Genomic DNA, 17,293 nt, shown 5'->3' with positions numbered 1-17,293 from the left:
TTCAACTATCAATCTTCTTCCTAAATAATTCTTGATCAGGTTAACTAGGACAGCTAAACAGGGAAACTTGTCCTATGATGGGAAGATGACAAAGGACAAGTCCGTGTCTTGCATTTCTTAAGTTCAGTAGTTCCTTAATTGCATGGTCTCCCCTTCTCGGGTTTTAGGCCACTGCAGAGAATGCAATGAAGTCCTGTATTTTTGGGGTTTATGCAACAGTACTGTCGTTTCTGATTCAGAAATGACCTTCACAGTGACCAGCATCTTCTGCTTAGGAGAGGGGAAGAGTACAGTCTACTGATAACTAAAATGTTTAAGAAGCAGCTGTTCTTGATGAGAACAGTTGGATGAGAGCTTTAATTTTCAAGATCGTACCTCATACTGTGATTAGGAAGCAGAGGCTTCATATTAACCGATCCCAAGTCACTTACTCCTGCAGGCGTTCATGTACTTACATAGTAAACTTCTGAACTAAATACGGATCCACCATCTCAGCCATCTCAACTTTATTTTACCAAGTTGTTAACCTCCCTTATTTTTAACAGTTACACTCTATCCCTTATCAATTTAAATTCTTCCAAGCCTCTTAATTTTCTTCTGTACCCGGCTCCACCACCAATCCAGAAGTGCTCTGTGTGTGTTTGTAATTAGAAAACTAACACGCTAGGCTCGCAGAAAAACATCTGTCTACGGTGACGTAGTTCCTATGACATAGATACCATATAAACCTAATACATGCCCATTCCTTAGGCAAAAAAATTCTTAAGCGTTAGCCCTCCCTGAAGTCTCCTGGCTTTGTCTTGTGTTTTCCTTTATACGTAGACGAGTGCACATTTCTTCTGTGAAAACGGAGCAACAAGATTTCTGAAAAACAAAAGGGGAGGAAACAAGGGGGTGAGTTGTTGTGTCATAGAATCCACCTTTTAAGTGTGCACAACCCCTCCGTTGGAATGGATGGAGAACAGGAACACCAAGGTGCACATTCAGATACTAGTGCAGTTTCATTTACATGTGTTTTCCTGCTTGTCAAATGACTTAAGAATAGCCATACTTGGGAATAAACTTGTTATTGATGATTTACTGTCCTCTGTGCACACTCAGCACATTGCAATGCAGTTTGGCTGCCTAGGAATTACAGTATATGTTTCTACTTAATATTTGGGTGCAGGGTGCATATTTTATTATCATTACCCTGTGCAGGCTACAAAACTATCACGCAGCCCAAGCTATGCCATTTCAGAGCTTTAGAGTAAATACGTAGCATGTCTTCCCCCCTCACCACACCACACCACATTGCTTTCCTTCCTAAAAGCAAGATCACTACGGGAATCCAGCATTGTACACAGCGGAGCACTGGTGCCTCGCTTGTCCATGCTAAGCAGAAGGGATACAGGGAGGCAGGACAGGAGATGACACCCATCACCTACCTTTACATGTCCAGCAGCATGTCTGCTCTTATTTGACAGCTCCACCACAGCTGCAATCACTCCCAGTGCAAGGCCAATTGCAAGAGTAAGGAAGAGCCCACCCAGAGCCTGGGGCTGCAGCGGACTCCATCTGTCTCTACTCTTGTGAAGGCAACTGGTCTCCCACCACTTGTTTCGCAAGTAGTCAAGATCACCTGATTCACGCAGCTTGAGGACAGCAATGGAGAGCTTCTTAGTCCACAGGGATGCTGGCAGCAGTAGAAAGAGAGAGAGAAGGGAGAGATCACAGCCACTGTGATGTTTTTAAGCAATCCGCTGCTATACTACCAAGTGGGGTTAGCCGGGTGCTGCTTCCCAGCTGTCAGCTGGTCATTCTGCAAACAGAATGCAACAGACTAAGCCAAGTGCTTTTCTTAGATAAGAACCATTCCTATCCTATCCATAGAGGTACGATAATACTTGCAGAATAATGACCGAGTGAAGGTACTTTGAGAAATACAAGCAGTCATGCTCCACGAGAGAACAAACTGTCCACCCTGCTAACTGCATTAGGAGCTCTGCGTTACTGGGACCGAGGCAAAACCAAAACAAAACCAAAAAAACCCACGGAAACCAATGACACCCCTGAGAGTTGGAATTTTCTGCACATTACAGTTCAGAGTAAGAATCAGTGAGTGCTAGTGATAATTCATCTACAGAATGAAAACGTTGCATAGCAGGATTACCAATTTGTGCATACCAGATTATTAGCGTTAATGCAGAAAATGTGTGCAAGTTTCAGGACTTGGCTATGCCAGGCTTTTTGCTCTGTCAATCTGCTACTTCAGACCCATGAAATCCAAGGGGAAAAGTGGGACAGAAGTGGTGCACGATGACTAACCTTGGGTAGTGGCAATGCCAAATCCTCTGGCTCCGATAACTTCAGGAGCCCTGATCAAATTGCAGTGCCTGGCAGCTGCAAGGTCTTGAGAGATTGATTCACCGATGAAGGCGTAGTTTGATTCCATCACACGTTGAACTGCTTCCTGGTAAGTTTTGACTAAAACGTGGTCTCGTCTCTTGTCCATATATTCATATATCATCTGATGGATAGGATTCTTGGAGTTCTGCAGCCCAAAAATCCACGTGTCAAACTGAAGTGTAAAACAATCATCCAAAAAAATCTGCATCTATGTGCAATGGTTGCAAAACAATTTGGAGAATAGGAGTGCTTAAACCATTGCCCTTTGAGCCCTCTGTACTGAACACTAGCATAGAGCTAGCACAGATTTCCTCTCTAATGCACAGTGTTACAGGGATACAAGTCTTAAGTATTTCCCACCCCCCCCAAAAACCACCTTTGCAGGCATCCAGTTAATGCATCCAGACATTACCTACGTCAGTCCTTGTGTTCAAGGTACACAAGGATAACCCCTTGTCCTGGTTTCGGCAGGGACAGGAAGGAAATTAACTCTATCCCTGCCGAAACCAGGACACCCCTGAAGACTAGCACCTCTTTCTTAAAAGAGAATACACTATAAAAATATAGTCCTCTGCATGCTTTTCTCTCTGAGAAAAGGTAGAAGAGATGAACAAAACAGATACCAATCACAATATTTGAAGTATTACAGGAAAACTGATGGCATCTACAGTGATGAGGGTGGTGTAAGGACCATTAGGCGTGACTAGACACCTTGGCCCCAGCTTAGCAGTTCTGCGGCACCTGTGTATGTGCACAAGTAGATTCTCTGCACCTTGAAGAAGTAGAAAGTAGAGGAGCCATCCAGTGTCCCAAACTCAAGCTTTCTTTGCTTCACAAGATCTTCAAAAGTCTGGATTGGGAGCTGCTCGCTGCCAGAGCTCAGCAGCGCGGTGAAGTTGGCGATGTAGGCAGCCAGCAAGGCGATGGTGAACAGCCACCAGACGGCAGCGATGACCCGCACAGAGAGCGCTTTGGGCCGGGGGGTGACACCTGCACGACCAGAGGAGCCGATAAAACGTGTGGGAGGTGACATACGGTGAGAGAGAGCCGAAGAACTTTACACCCATGAGCCCGAGTTAAAGACTTCCTTTTAAATAACTGCAATAACAGCTTTGCCAAACTGCAAAACTTGCCCTGCAGCTATTTAATGCACAAGCCTGAGAAGACCTGCTACGGCTGGTTTGAACTGCATCAGTACTGCATGCAGCACGGAGTTGACACGACATCAGTGGCCACAACCAACAACAAAACACTCCGCTCTACAAAGCACCAGTGCAATGGTTGACACTCCCTAGGGCAGTTGTTACAGCAAAAAATACGCATTCCCCAACTGAAGTCAGCCACCTGTACAATTCTGACAAGTCTGTAATCAAAACTCCCCAAACCAGGGGTTTTAGTGTTGCCAAGTGTCCCTGCTGGAACATCTTTTCCCCTCAACAGGATAGCACACCAGAGTTACAGACAGATGGGAGCTGGATACACAATCAGCTTAAAAAAACACACTGCTCCCAGAGCTCCTTCGTTGCAGTCCTCCCAGCTCACCTTGCAGGGCAAGCGCTCCTGCTCCAAACCAGAGGCTATTTAAGAAGGTAAAGTGGTTCTCTTCGTTCTTTGGCTCATTCCATTCACAGGGGCTCAGTCTGTGGAAAAATGACAGGATAAAACCAGACATTCAGGAGGAAAAAAATTTAAATAATCCTGCAGTGTGACTGCAGCAGTGCAGATAGCCTGGAAATGCCCTTTCCCTCCACGGTAGCTCCTCCTTCACCTGAGTTCCAGTTTAACCAGTGCAGAGGAAAGTACTCCTGCTCAATGCCTCAAGTAGTTTGCAACAGTGATGGCTCAGGGGGTCCTGACATGGGTTTGCCAGACACTTTCTTCCTGAGCCATGGCATAATCCAGTCTCCCTGGCACACCTGAGTGGCAATATTGGCTCTGTTCTGCAGTATCAGACTGAAGGCTGCTCCTTGGAGCAAATCCTTACCTGTAAAGATTGTGCATAAAACTAGAAAAGCAGCAGTGGAGCTTCTGTTCAAGACTGCAGCTGCAGAGAGCCTTAGTGCAGCCTAATCAAGAAAGGGGGAGAAAGCTGAATCTCCTGGGAAGGGGGTGGAGTGGTGGCAGAGAGAATCTCTTCCACAAGTCAGTGCAGGGGACAGTGCACGAAAATACACCAGGAGAGAGACCTGCACATAGGAACGTGGTCGTAGTTCAAAACAAACTGATAAAAATGGAAAAAAAGAGCTGAAGTACAAACACACAGTCCTTTTAGCAACCCTAAGTAATCCACATCAAGAGATATTGTGCGCTTCGTGGGAAGATCCTACTCTTAATGCTGTCTTAATCTGACATGACTTAAGCTTTATTAGCCCTGGTTCTGGACCTGTGTAGAAGGTTCCTCAACGCAAAACGCACCCTGGTACTTTCTTTAAAACTGAGATCTCTTCATAGCTGAGAAAGCAGTTGACTTGAGCAAAATCCATGAAACAAATTCATTTATACCTGGCAACAAGAAAGAGGCAGAAGCACGTCAGCACATAAGCAAATAAAAGGCCAGTCCAGGTCTCCTTACTGAAAGGAGCCAGGAAGTGGAAGAAAGACATCTCCTGAGAGACAGTGTCTTTTCGAAGCAAGATTCCAATCCCAGTCTGCAGGAACGGTGTGGTGAAGGAGACCACCTCTTCCCTTGCTGACGTGACTGTCAATGGAGCCACTGCAATGTCTGCTTCCTATAAGATGGAGACAAAAAGTAATCAACCATCCAACCTACCTGAAGATTTCTGACACTCAGATAAAATGCTTCCCAAGCTGAGTGGGCAGATATCTACATGGCAAATCACTTCTCTGTGTCAACAGACGGCTACCATCTTAGACTGTATGCTCCAAGAAATAGGATAGTTTTCCATTTTGCATTGTTCATAGCGGGGTGCTGGTTGGTATCTGGGGCTTCTGGTTTCCTACTACAGCATCGCACACACAAGCTGAGGCTGCGCACCATGAACCACGTTGGTTTTGTTTACCAAAACCAGAAGGCATGTTCCTTTCTTTTTCTGGCTGCAGCATCTACTGACAGCTGGACACAGTACCGAGTTCAGAGGAGCAAAGAAGGTTTAATTCAAATGTTACCAACAGATGACAGAACGCTAGCCATAGGGAATGGCACACAATGGGGTAAGATGTGCATTCAGGTATCTCCTTAAAGAGTCTAAGGGATTACCATTCTGAAAGAGACAAGTTTCACCTAGTGGTTAAGTTCAAGGTAAGTTTTCCTTAAAGCCGTTATCTTTGTTTCATTAGTGAGCTAAAATGTCTGTACAGTCTCTCAGACTACAAAGAAACACCGGGTAGCCTCTGAGACAAGACAAGCACTGCACCAAGAGCACCTTGTTGTAACAATGATTTCCTGCTGTGGTCATTGTCTCCTTGTTCCTTAGTTTCCATATTTGCAGGACAAAACGAACTAAAAGTCTTGCTATTCATCCGTTCTACACAACGGGCAGAATCACTTTAAGTAGCTCAGTCCCTGAGCACATTCTAATGAAGTCCAAGAGCTGCTAGCACTGTTCTTTCCTTCTAGAGCTGCAGTTTGTCAAAAATATAAATTGAAAATTACCTGTCTCAAAATCTCGCCAATCATCCCTGTCCAGTTCCCATTGGAAGAGACGGCACCGTACTGCCCATCTCCTACCACCTTCACCTTGTAGCTGAAGTGAAGCATCGCAGCCAGTGCTTTCAGCAAATCAATGCAGTATCCCTCCAGTTCTGCACTTCTCACCATGACATAAGGATCTTCCTGCATATTGAGGGAAAAATACACAATTACATGCTCCCACAGTCTGCAGTGCAACTGATTGTGAATTAGACCATTTTTTGGGCAAACCTTCCCCAAAGACCTCTATCCACATTATTGGGGGGACAACATTTCCAAACTGGAGAGATATTCACTGTAGTCATGTGCCACCACTAGTCATAGACTACAGCTCCAGCAGGACAGCTGCATTCTGCAAGCCACATCTACCACAGAAGTAAGTGATAATCTCTTCTCAGCCTAAAAGCCCACATACATTTCATCTGGCCCATCAGAGCATCAGATGAGGGTCACATAGCAGTGCAGGACCTGACATCAGAATCAGAAAATCTACTGCTGCAGCTTCTTCTGAGTAGTCCTCCTTGTCTGCTGCATGTGGTAATGCATTTTCTTTTTTTTCATAGCCTGTTTTTAATCCCTGCACATGTGTGATCTTTACATGTTTCCACTGTGGGACAGCAACAACTTACAGGTAACATGACAATCCTTAGGTGTAGCTAAACAGAGTGAAGAGGCCTGGCTGTCCTCCCAGAGCAGTCATTTATAGAAGTGTATGCCCAGTCCATTTTGTGGGCTGACTTTGATACCCCTCAAATCCTCCCATTGCAAACTACAGACAGCTTGCACCTCTACACCACTGAGCCAGTGCTCCAAAAACACCACCTGTGACGAACAGGAATATCAGTGTCAAAGACAGCCCAAAAAAGTGCCTGCAAATATATGGGTGGGAAAAAAAGGCAAAGTATAATTCCAGCTGCCTCCCAGGCACTATCAGTGTTGTGTCACTGCCTTACCAGGATTGTTGTGACAGTCAAAGTTGGAAGACCCTCTTCTCGTCCCCTTGAGTCAGCGCCCTGCAAATCAAAAAATGAAGAAGAAATAATTGGATTTCAATTATTTGTCCCAGACATGGCCCCACTTCGCTAGGGCTTACATTATGTCTTGGGGTGGGTGTCGGGGGTGTGCGCGCATGTATAAAACCAGCTATAAATCTGCCCCTGTATGCTGCAGCAATCTCACCACCACCGTTCCCTAACAGTAATTAATAAATCACAAGCATTTCACTTTATTGCGTGTTGTCAGCATACTTTGTCCAAAAAAATAAATCACTTTAAATGTTGTTACAATTCTTCAGATACCCAGTGCATACACTCTTCCAAAGAGATCAATTCATGTTGCTGACAAAACAGCAGCCAATTAAGATCTCATTAGAGAGCAATTCCAGGAGACACAGAACAGTAGGACACCTGAGGAGGAGGAGGAGAGGAAACGTGGATTCACTTCTGCACGGAATGCTGAATTCAAGAGTACATCTTCCAACCTTACAGAGTCACACAACTCGCGATGATTTCTGATCAGTACTACTTCGGAACAATTCAAGCTTTTACCAGTAAAGCAGTCTAATTCTGTAAGATTTGGTGGTCTTAAGTGTATCCCTTTATTCTAAAATTACACAGTAATGTTACTAGACAGAGTGAGAGAGCGTGTGTGTGTGTGCGCACGCACAGCACAAGATCTGCAAAAGAAGCTCTAGTTCTTCCAGAAGCTGAATGATCCTGTTTCAATTCTCTCTTTGCAATGGAAGGATTTGAGGGATGAGCTTTGTCTTTGAAACTGTCATCAGAAGTTACCTAACACAGAGTGTTCTAGAAGCAAAGTTTTTATTGCCAGGTAAGCCACAATTTGCTCTTAGATAAAAGCAAAAAAGTCACATTTCTTTTCAGGTCTGTTTAAAATATTTATGTCTACAGAACAAAAAGGTGAATAAAACAAAAGACCAAAAAATCCTGGCCTGTGCCTCTCACTTGGCTTCACCCACTAGTTATTGAAGGTTTCAAAGTGGTTCTTTAAAAAATCTCTACAACATACTACAACTTTTGTAAATATACCAGAAGAGTATTTTATTGGGCAAAAGTTGCAGGGTTTCGGTAGCAGGAGGGTGGGTAGGGGTGGCCTCTGCAGGAGGGCATGAACTGCCCAGTGCTGGACACAGCTGTTTCAAGCTGGCTTAGAAATGGACAAAACAGACCTACAGTGCACCAAAACTGAATGAATCGGACAAGTTTATGGTGCCTATGCAAAAACTTCTTTAAGAAAGGGTGGTAACCACTGGATGAGGGACAAGGCTAGAGCAGGAAGAGACACGAAAGACAATGTCAGGTCAGGAGAGTTGCCCAAGCAGGGGGAAAGGAGAAGAAAGCTACCAGAGCAGGAGGGACAGCAGAGTGGGAGAAAGGCCAAAGAAGAAGAGCCGCCCCAAGAAGGGACAGGGAGGAGATGCAGGAGGAGGTACAACTGTAACGGGGCTGCAGTCAGTGGAGGAACCTGCACAGAAGCAATTGAGTAGGAACCACAAAACACTGACCCCAATCCTCCTGTGCTGCTTTGCTGCCTCATCAGAGGGACTGAGTATAAAATGTGTGCAGTGAGGGGACTGGAGACCAGGGAGAGGGGAGGACAAGAGGGCAGTTGAGATGTGTTTCTTTGGGATTTGATTTTTTTGTTTGTGTTTATTTCTCAATGCTAGAATCAACAATTGGAGGTTTATGCTAATTGAAACTGATTTAAATTCCACAAGTTTCCTAAAAACTCTCTTTTAGGCACGGGACAGGCATCCAGCATGCTTTGAGATTGAGAAACGAGCCGAGGTGACAAATTCTGTCTCTACCTACGCCATTTGGACAATTAATTTCATTTCCTAATGCTACCATAACCAACTCTCCCACCATTTTTGATTGGAAAGTCTTTAGAACAAATACTGTCCTGCACTATGTGAGTATATACACGTTCTAGCAGGTTAGATTTTAAGTGACATTTGCCATCTTCTAAAGCCTGAGGAATTACATCGCACGCAGACCCGTTTTACGTTAAGTGGAAACTTTTGGAAATAAAACACACAAGAACTAATAAAGGTGTATCTGCATGTTCATATGTGTCTGAATTTTCTTCGATGTTAAGAAGTATAGAAAGATCGTAAGTGATGCAATGATTCTGAGGTTTAAATTCTATAAGCCATGAAGACAGGACTATAGGCAGGTTCTTCCCTGGGGCATGACTGAATTTTGAATTCTGGACAAAAGATTGAGTAAAAAAAAAGCATAGACACACAGACAGACTTAGAAATGGCCATCACTAGCCACAAAAAGTATATTTAAAATAATAACTCCTCACAGATTAAAAGCATTGCACACTATGACCACATCTATTTCTGGATTTAAAATGTAAGACTTTTGCACATATGCCTTTATAGGTAGCTCTGCACCAATGAACTTAAACATACCTTACCCACAGCATCATCATTCCTTGCAGTTCCTGAAAAAAAAAAAAAAACCAACAAAATCAACTTCTTGCAGGCCTTATATTTACAGCTCCTTAAAAATGAAGTTTCATACCCTCATTTCATATTGCACTTAAATAAACAGAATGATTATCCTTGACTCACAAGCTCACAGTGCAGTTGACTTGCAGCAGTTTTGTCAAGTTTGTTTCCTCATTCACAGCACAGTATTACTGTGAAACAAACAGAAGCAGAAATAGACACAGCCAGATTCAGGCTGTAGAAGGTTCTAATTGTAACTTAATGATTATGACTGTCACTCACACACTGAGGAATGGATTCTGCAGAATCCATTGCCTTATTTCCTTATTGCCCTCCCTGACAAGGTGAAAAGCCATCTCTCCTGCTACTTTGCACAACTAAGATTTCCCCATAAATCCTGCAAAACCTTGTCTATACCCCTAAGGAAAAGCCCTGTAAACAACCAAAAGTTCATCGCCACTAAGTTCCAAGACACGAGGTTTTCTTACTCTTCCCTTCCCCTCTTAATTATAGGTTCCTACTGTCAAAGAAGCCAAAGGGGTTGCAACCACTAGGGTAGAAACCCTTCTCCACCACGTCCTACTCTGTTCCCCCCTCAAATTATAAGCACCCTGACTCTTCATTCCTGTGAAAATTAAAACCTCCAAAAGGGCCATGACCAAAACCAGGAACCAACAGCAACAGCGCTAAAGAAAAAGGGACCAGGAAACCTGTCTTGTTTTGCCGGTTCTCTGTATCCCATCGAGGAATAGAGAGTAAGGGAAGTACATAAAATTGACAGTACTGAGATCGAGAGCCAGTGCAACCCTGTAGACTGCATTGGAGTGAACACCAATGCATTTGATGTCAAATCGTCAAATCCGCTGTTGACCTTTTCTGTATTACTTCTCCTTCCTATGCCTCAGTTTCCCATTTGTAAAACAAAGGTAACGATACTCCCTTCTTTGCTAAAAACACCAAGATCCACCTGTAAAAATACTATTATTGTGGTTAATCATGCTTCTGGGTTCTACAAGTCCTGTTAAATTATTTGATCCACAACCTCTCTTTTCATAATACTCAGGAGAATACCTCAATCCCACCCCAGCTGCAAGACAGCTAAACTACAACAATTGAGATGCTGAATTAAACCCACAATTGTGTCAATATATGACTCATTAATTGCCCAGGATGTTTTTTCTAGAATGTGCACAGCATTGCTCCTTGGAATCAAAGAATTCACAGTGCAAAAGCCAAAAATCCCTCAAGATAAAACAAAAAATTTAGGGTGTTTTCACTCTTTCAAGCAAAAGCTGTGAGTTTTTCATTAAATATAACAACATATTCATTCATTATGTATTATTCATTCTTTGGTTTTGCATTTTCTGGCCTTGTGCTGAACTCTACATTATTGTAAAACAAAACCTGCTTTTTCCCTCTCCACTACAGTTCTCCATGGGAGCTGGAAATCTTCACAAAGGAGTTCTCTTGTCTCCCTTTAGAAACTCATTAAAGCCAGTAAAAGCTTTTTGAGCCTCCTTTTTGAAGACCTGCTAGGGTTTCTTGGAAGAAAACAGTTTGTACTGAGAGATTCAGCTCCCCCACAGTGGCACTGGATGCAGCTGTTTAAAGCCCCATTGTAAGAACTCCTGAAAGGACCATAAGTAATCAAGTTGCAGCACTAACTCAAAGTTCATTGCAGTGACACTTCTCAGAAGCCAAGTCCTCATTGTGAGAATCCTTTGTGAGAGTCTACAAAAACATAAGACAAAGAAAAGAAGCTCATCCCTCCACTCTTGTTCCCCGAAGGCTGGTGGCTGCAGGAAATAACTGGTTGCAAAAATCAGCCTTGTCCTTACCCCTTCTATTCTGAGCAGGCCCAGCCTTCTAATGGGAGATGAACCCCTGCTTAGCTTCAATCATAGAATGGTTCGGCTTTGAAGGGACCTTAAAGATCATCTAGTTCCAACCCCCCGCGCGGGGGCGGGCCCCCCTGCCACTAGACCAGGTGGCTCAAAGCCCCGTCCAACCTGGCCTTGAACACTTCCAGGGATGGGGCATCCACAGCTTCTCTGGGCAACCTGTGCCAGTGCCTCACCACCCTCATAGTGAAGGATTTCTTCCTTATATCTAGTCTAAATCTACCCTCTTTCAGTTTAAAGCCATTACCCCTTGTCCTATCACTACATGCCCTTGTAAAAAGTCCCTCTCCAGCTTTCTTGTAGGCCCCCTTCAGGTACTGGAAGGCTGCTCTGAAGTTTCCTCAGAGCCTTCTCTTCTCCAGGCTGAACAACCCCAACTCTCTCAGCCTGTCTTCAGAGGAGAGGGGCTCCAGCCCTCCGATTGTCTTCGTGGCCCTCCTCTGGACTCGATCCAACAGGTCCCTGTCTTTCTTATGTTGGGAGCCCCAGAGCTGAATGCAGTACTCCAGGTGGGGTCTCACGAGAGCAGAGTAGACAGGGGAGAATCATCTCCCCCGACCTGCTGGTCACGCTTCTTCTGATGCAGCCCAGGATACAGTTGACTTTCTGGGCTGCAAGTGCACGTTGCCGGGTCACGTTGAAAAAGCTTGTAGCACTGTTAAGAACTGGCCACCTCACCCCAATTTTCTGCCTCATCCTCCCTCTCTAGGCTAGTACTCTTGTCTTTGCATCCTTTGCCAGCATTTCCCCTTTTGCAGCTTGTGACCAGGAGAGAGAGCTGAACTAAAAGATGAGGCGATGGGTCAGGTGGATTACAGTTTTGGAGTACACTGGGACACACAGGATGAGAGAATTCTCAGTATGAGAGAATTTGACCATCATCACAGAAGCAAATGGCTGCAGTATCTGTAACCTGAGGTGAACTGCTGCTACCATAGCTATGCAATTACCAGCTCTGGGTAGATAGGAGATGGGTGTGTGAGATGGACAGGAGAGACCGCAGAGGAAGTGAAGTTGCTCTCCCAACCCTCTAAACAGAGAACCGATTTTTATCTCCCAGTAATTTTGCAAGGTCAAGCTACTCCTTAGCCTGAGTCTGGACTCCAAAAAGCCACAATAAGATCAAAACAATAGCATTGTTGTTCAGTTGCAAAAGCAAGCTTCCCAGCTCCTCACACTGAAAGCAAAGTGTGATCCAACTGGCTGAGCACTGTGAAGAAGTCCCTGGCAGGCTCCTACTATGGTCTCTTAGGAACTTCAGAGGGAATGTAGCATTACCCTTTGCCTACAAGAAGTATGGGGACTCACAGAGCTGACAACTTCAATGCACTAAATCCCCTCTTCTTCCCAAAACGTGCCGCGAGCAGAGGGGCTAAACAAGTAACATGCAAAACATTACTCACAGAAGAACAAGTTAATCAGCGTATCTTGCTGCAATTCAAGGGACCATAGACTCAAAGAAGTGCAGCTTTAACCACAATAATGGTGTTCAAGGACAACTAACCACCCTTGTTCTAGGCTTTTTCATCTTCCCTGATCTCTGGGAAATCATCTGATTTGCAACCGTAGCAGCAAAGACACTTAGTAGCAGCACTCATAACATGACAAAGTCACAATCACAAGCTGTAACAACAAGGTAGGCCCTGGTGATGTCTTAATAACCAATTCAAAAGCGAGTTCTTAGATTAAGACAAAATCCTGCAAGCACTAGCAGTTAAAGACTGAAAGAATTAACACACTGTAAAGAACAACAAAACCAGATTTGGATGCAGCCAGCATTTTTGGATCATTTTTCTCACCTGTCTGGCTTGATTCTCTCAGGAGCAGCATGGTTGTAATCACACAGAACATGAAGTGAAGACCTTTGTCCATTGGAGCAGAAATATCTACTGTCTAAAGGAAACTTCCTGCTAGAGATGAAAGGCAAGTAGTTAAAGCTGGTTTTACAGTTCCTCATTGCTGGGTTAATCCCTGGTTACAGGATTTTCTGTACCTCATTCTGAAGAGTCCCAATTCAAACAAAGGTCTCCAGGTGAAAACACAGTCACTTCTGAGACCAGCCATAACAAATACTAGAGAAAAGATTCTGGTGAACACTTCACTGCACCAAAAAGGATGTGACAAACCTATAAAGTGGATTTATCCCCTGGTTGTTGCACTGGTCCTCTTCCAGCCAGCTCTCCACAAAGGAGATGCATGCCACAATCAGCGTGCAGGCTGTGGAGAGAGGCAGCTGTAGGTGTGTGCAGTAACAAGGGGCTGGAAGAGGCACGCACCCATGGGTTCGCAGGGAAAGGAAAGGAAGCAACTGAAGTGGACTGCTCCTGCGTACTAGGCCCTTACGCTCTGAGAAATGGGAAGGTGCTATTAAAGAAATTTTAGTAGCCAGTTGAGGCACTAATAGAACAGCCTCCTCCAGGAGGTTCTCATCTGGGGGGCTTAAAAGCAAAACCTTAATGTCACTTTCCATTTGGGCTGCAGAAAACCAAGGTGTTTATTTCATTTGCACCAAAATGATCTGAAACAAAGCTGTTTCACCCTGCATCAAGAGACATGAGAAATTGTTTCTGAAGCCCTCTTTTGTCTCAATCTCCTACTCTTAACTGAATAAGGGGTAGGGGGGAGGAGGGTGAAAACCAGCATATTTTATTAACTTTTTCATTTCAAACTCTGCAACAAAATTTCTGCATGGCTTAAAATAATTGTACATTTGCATTCTAAAAGAGCAACAGAACTATGAAAAACAATCAATGCCAGGTTATATCAAGTCTCAAGCTGCTGCAGTATTTTTGATTGCATTTGTCGTCATAGTGTCAAACAAGGTTCAGGACACCATTACACCAGAAACTATAAAAACAGTATTAAAAATGCCCAAGAAAACTTACCATTTAGGAGACTACGTAGGCAAAAAAAAATCCTACATACGGTATTACTTGCTTCTGACTGATGCTCAGAAAACACTGGTTTCAGTTAATCTTACCTCATCAACTTTTATGAAATTTTCCCCAAACCTGTACTCCTCTGAAAACTCTTGACATTACAGCTCAGTAGTTTCCCTCACTCATTTTCTCTACATTTTTCACCTAACAAGAGAGGTGAATGAAATTTACACAGAGGATTCTTCCTGGGTTAAATTTAAATGCTGTCTTTTTTGTTGTTGTTGTAAAAAATACTTCAAAATGGGAATGTTTTGATCCTTGTGAAAGGATCAAAGGAGAGGACTGACATTTGAGTTATGGATCAGCCTACATTTTCTAAAAAGTAATTATAGAATAGAGACAAAGTGGTAGCTACTGTTAGCTGTTGCCAGAGCAGCACATGAACTGAACAGCTAAATCACCCACCAGGGCACATAATGGAAAAGCAGCAGTAGTCTTCAGGTTGAGCCAGTGAGGAACCGCGGTTTTCTTGGTAGATTTAACCTGTAGATTACTGCTACTTTTTCCTTACAATTTGGTACATACTACAAAATGATCTTTATTTCTAGTGGCCTCCTTCAAAGCTAATGAGAGCTGGTAATACATTGCTTGCATCACCTTGAAAAGAAAGTGTTCTTAACACACTGGCTGCTGACTGTCTAAAAGAACAAATAGAGTGTAAATATGTGCAAAAAAGAATTTTTGCAAAGGCTAATACACTTTCCTAGCTCTAATTTAGTACTAGAGTAATTTAAGGACAAACGGAATCAGTTAGAGAGAATAATGGGAGGGCAGAGGGGTTTAGTGCCTCCCAGTGTGTAAGAATTCCTTAGATACCGCTTAAATTAACCATTGCAATATCCATTCACCATCTACCTGAGGAGGTACTACAAAGTTTTCTCATGCTGGCTTTACAGCAAAACAAACTAAGGATTAAAAAAGTTACTTTGCTAGAATCAGCTCTCATTCCTCAGAAGGTTTTCAGTCTTTCAAAATGTAAATAAAAAAAGACAACATTACTCCTCAACCAGTCTTCTGTATGCAGTGCTGAAGGAAGGCGTCAGTATTAAGACAGCAGTGGAAAAGATGAACAACCATCAGCTAGGAAGGTGACAGCCTGTTGCACACAGGCTTTGATCCTCGTCATCTAGAACAAGAACAGCAGTGATTGAAGGCAGTATCTCACTTACAGCAATTCCTTTAGCCTCTCCTAGTTCCGTTTGTCTGACTGGGTACTAGCAGAAGCAACTCGATGAACAGGCACAATGCAACTGCTGGAACACTGAATGCTCACAGGCATTCAACACTATTATAAAGATGAAAGAGAGGGAGGAGCCAGGCTGAGGGGCTTCTGCAGAACATGCCAGCTCGTACTGCAGACTCTAGGGGCACCTTGGGTTTTGGGAAAGAGAGAAGGAGACTACACCCAGCAAAAAGACAATGTTTGGAAGCAGTTTGGTCCAGCAGCTGAATACTACATTGAGACTCAGAAAACACTATTACTGGCCTGCTGCGTGGTCCTGTAAAAGCCCTCTCTGTTTAGAATAGTGTTCTAAACTGTGCCCGTTTCTCCTGTTTATTGATAGCGTAAGCTGCTCAAGACTTTCTCCACTCTGCGACTGTCTCAGGAGATCAGCTGGGGGACTCACGTATAGCACCAAAAAACCCCCAAACCATTACATACATCTAGTACTTCCTCGCGATGACTAGACAGCTGAAGGAAGGCCTGAGCTTCAAGGTAAACCATTAAATTCCTCTCTGGGCAGCACAGTTCTGTTTAATACACAGGCACAGAAGTGAAATTCCTGTCCCCTTCATCCTTCCAGTTACTAGTTTCATTTCAAAAGTGAGCTAAGTACAATGCTGCCAAATGGCTGATTCTGTTGGGCCAGGTCATTTATTGATACACGCATCACGGCACTGTAATAACAAAGAAGTACCTTCACAGGAATTCAGCAGAGTAAACTATTACAACTCATCCTGCAGGGGAGTTGGAACTTGTCCACACTTCAGTAAGAAACAAAAATTTACACCCTACTTAATTTTAAGCACTGTTCAAGATGGAAAACTCTCCAGCAGCTTGCACATCTTGGCCTTCTTCCCTAAGCTTTTTCTATAATGCCTCTGAGTAAATCAATTATGAAACATCAACACAGCTTGCCTTCTGCAGAGTCAAAAATTGCTTACCTTTCAATTAAAAATGCTTAGAAGACTGCATTTGGTGAAGCTTGCCCTAACAGAGTTCAAGGGCTTGACTCATAGCTCACTGCAATTAAGGGGAGTCCTTAGATCACTTAATGCACTTCAGACCCCAGATGGTGTAAATCACTCGTGCAATATAAATTATGGCAAGATGCTAAGATATGTTATAAATAATAATTACATCCTCTCTATAGGACAAAAGAGAAAAAGAATCCAGAAAGATCTATTCACCTTGAATTTCTCTCAAAGGCTTTGACCTGTTTACAGATTCATTTCCAGCTGCTATCTTTAGTAGTTTGAATGCGATTTGTTCTTCACATTCTTACCTGATAGCTATGTCCTAGAGATTTTGGCAAAGGGCTGCATTTAGGGGGAAGTTAGCAAAAATCAGATAGGCTGAGGTTTCCAGCTGCTTTTCAGGAATATTTTCTAGGCTTTAAAAAGATGCACATTATGGTATGTGATTTCTCACAGCTGGCAGCTAATGAGGGCTGATAAGCTCAACTACAAGCAGCTGAAAGCATCTCAGCACAGACAAAATCAGATTTTAAAGACAATCAAATGTTCATCATCAGCGTTCTTAAACACTAAGTTGGAGGAATACAGACCATAAATCCCAAGTCCAGCCATGTATGATACACTGTTTGTAATTTGGAAACTTCAGACTTCTAATCTTACAGTTTAATGAACTGAAAAACACATACAACAAGAGTCTGAGGCCTCACAGGAAGAGCTCTGGACAAGGGAATACTTGCTG

General features: G+C 43.5%; 1 protein-coding gene across 1 annotated transcript; it reads right to left on the bottom strand.

Moving 5' to 3' along the window:
• Positions 1-751: 751 nt before the first annotated feature.
• LOC103913943 (probable glutamate receptor) lies at positions 752-13,288 on the bottom strand. The gene is made up of 10 exons (XM_009320535.1): positions 13,216-13,288; positions 9,477-9,508; positions 6,991-7,050; positions 6,002-6,181; positions 4,891-5,117; positions 3,931-4,028; positions 3,161-3,378; positions 2,308-2,533; positions 1,428-1,675; positions 752-864 (listed from the first exon to the last, which is right to left on the bottom strand). The coding sequence occupies exons 1-10, from the start codon at positions 13,286-13,288 to the stop codon at positions 763-765; spliced, it is 1,464 nt and encodes a 487-aa protein (XP_009318810.1). The 3' UTR covers positions 752-762.
• Between the last annotated feature and the right edge of the window lie 4,005 nt (positions 13,289-17,293).

The sequence above is a fragment of the Pygoscelis adeliae genome, unplaced genomic scaffold (assembly GCF_000699105.1).
Source record: "Pygoscelis adeliae isolate BGI_AS28 unplaced genomic scaffold, ASM69910v1 Scaffold213, whole genome shotgun sequence".
Taxonomy (NCBI): domain Eukaryota; kingdom Metazoa; phylum Chordata; class Aves; order Sphenisciformes; family Spheniscidae; genus Pygoscelis; species Pygoscelis adeliae.
The sequence above is the reverse complement of the archived record's forward strand: the minus strand, read 5'-3'. Positions and strand labels throughout refer to the sequence as shown.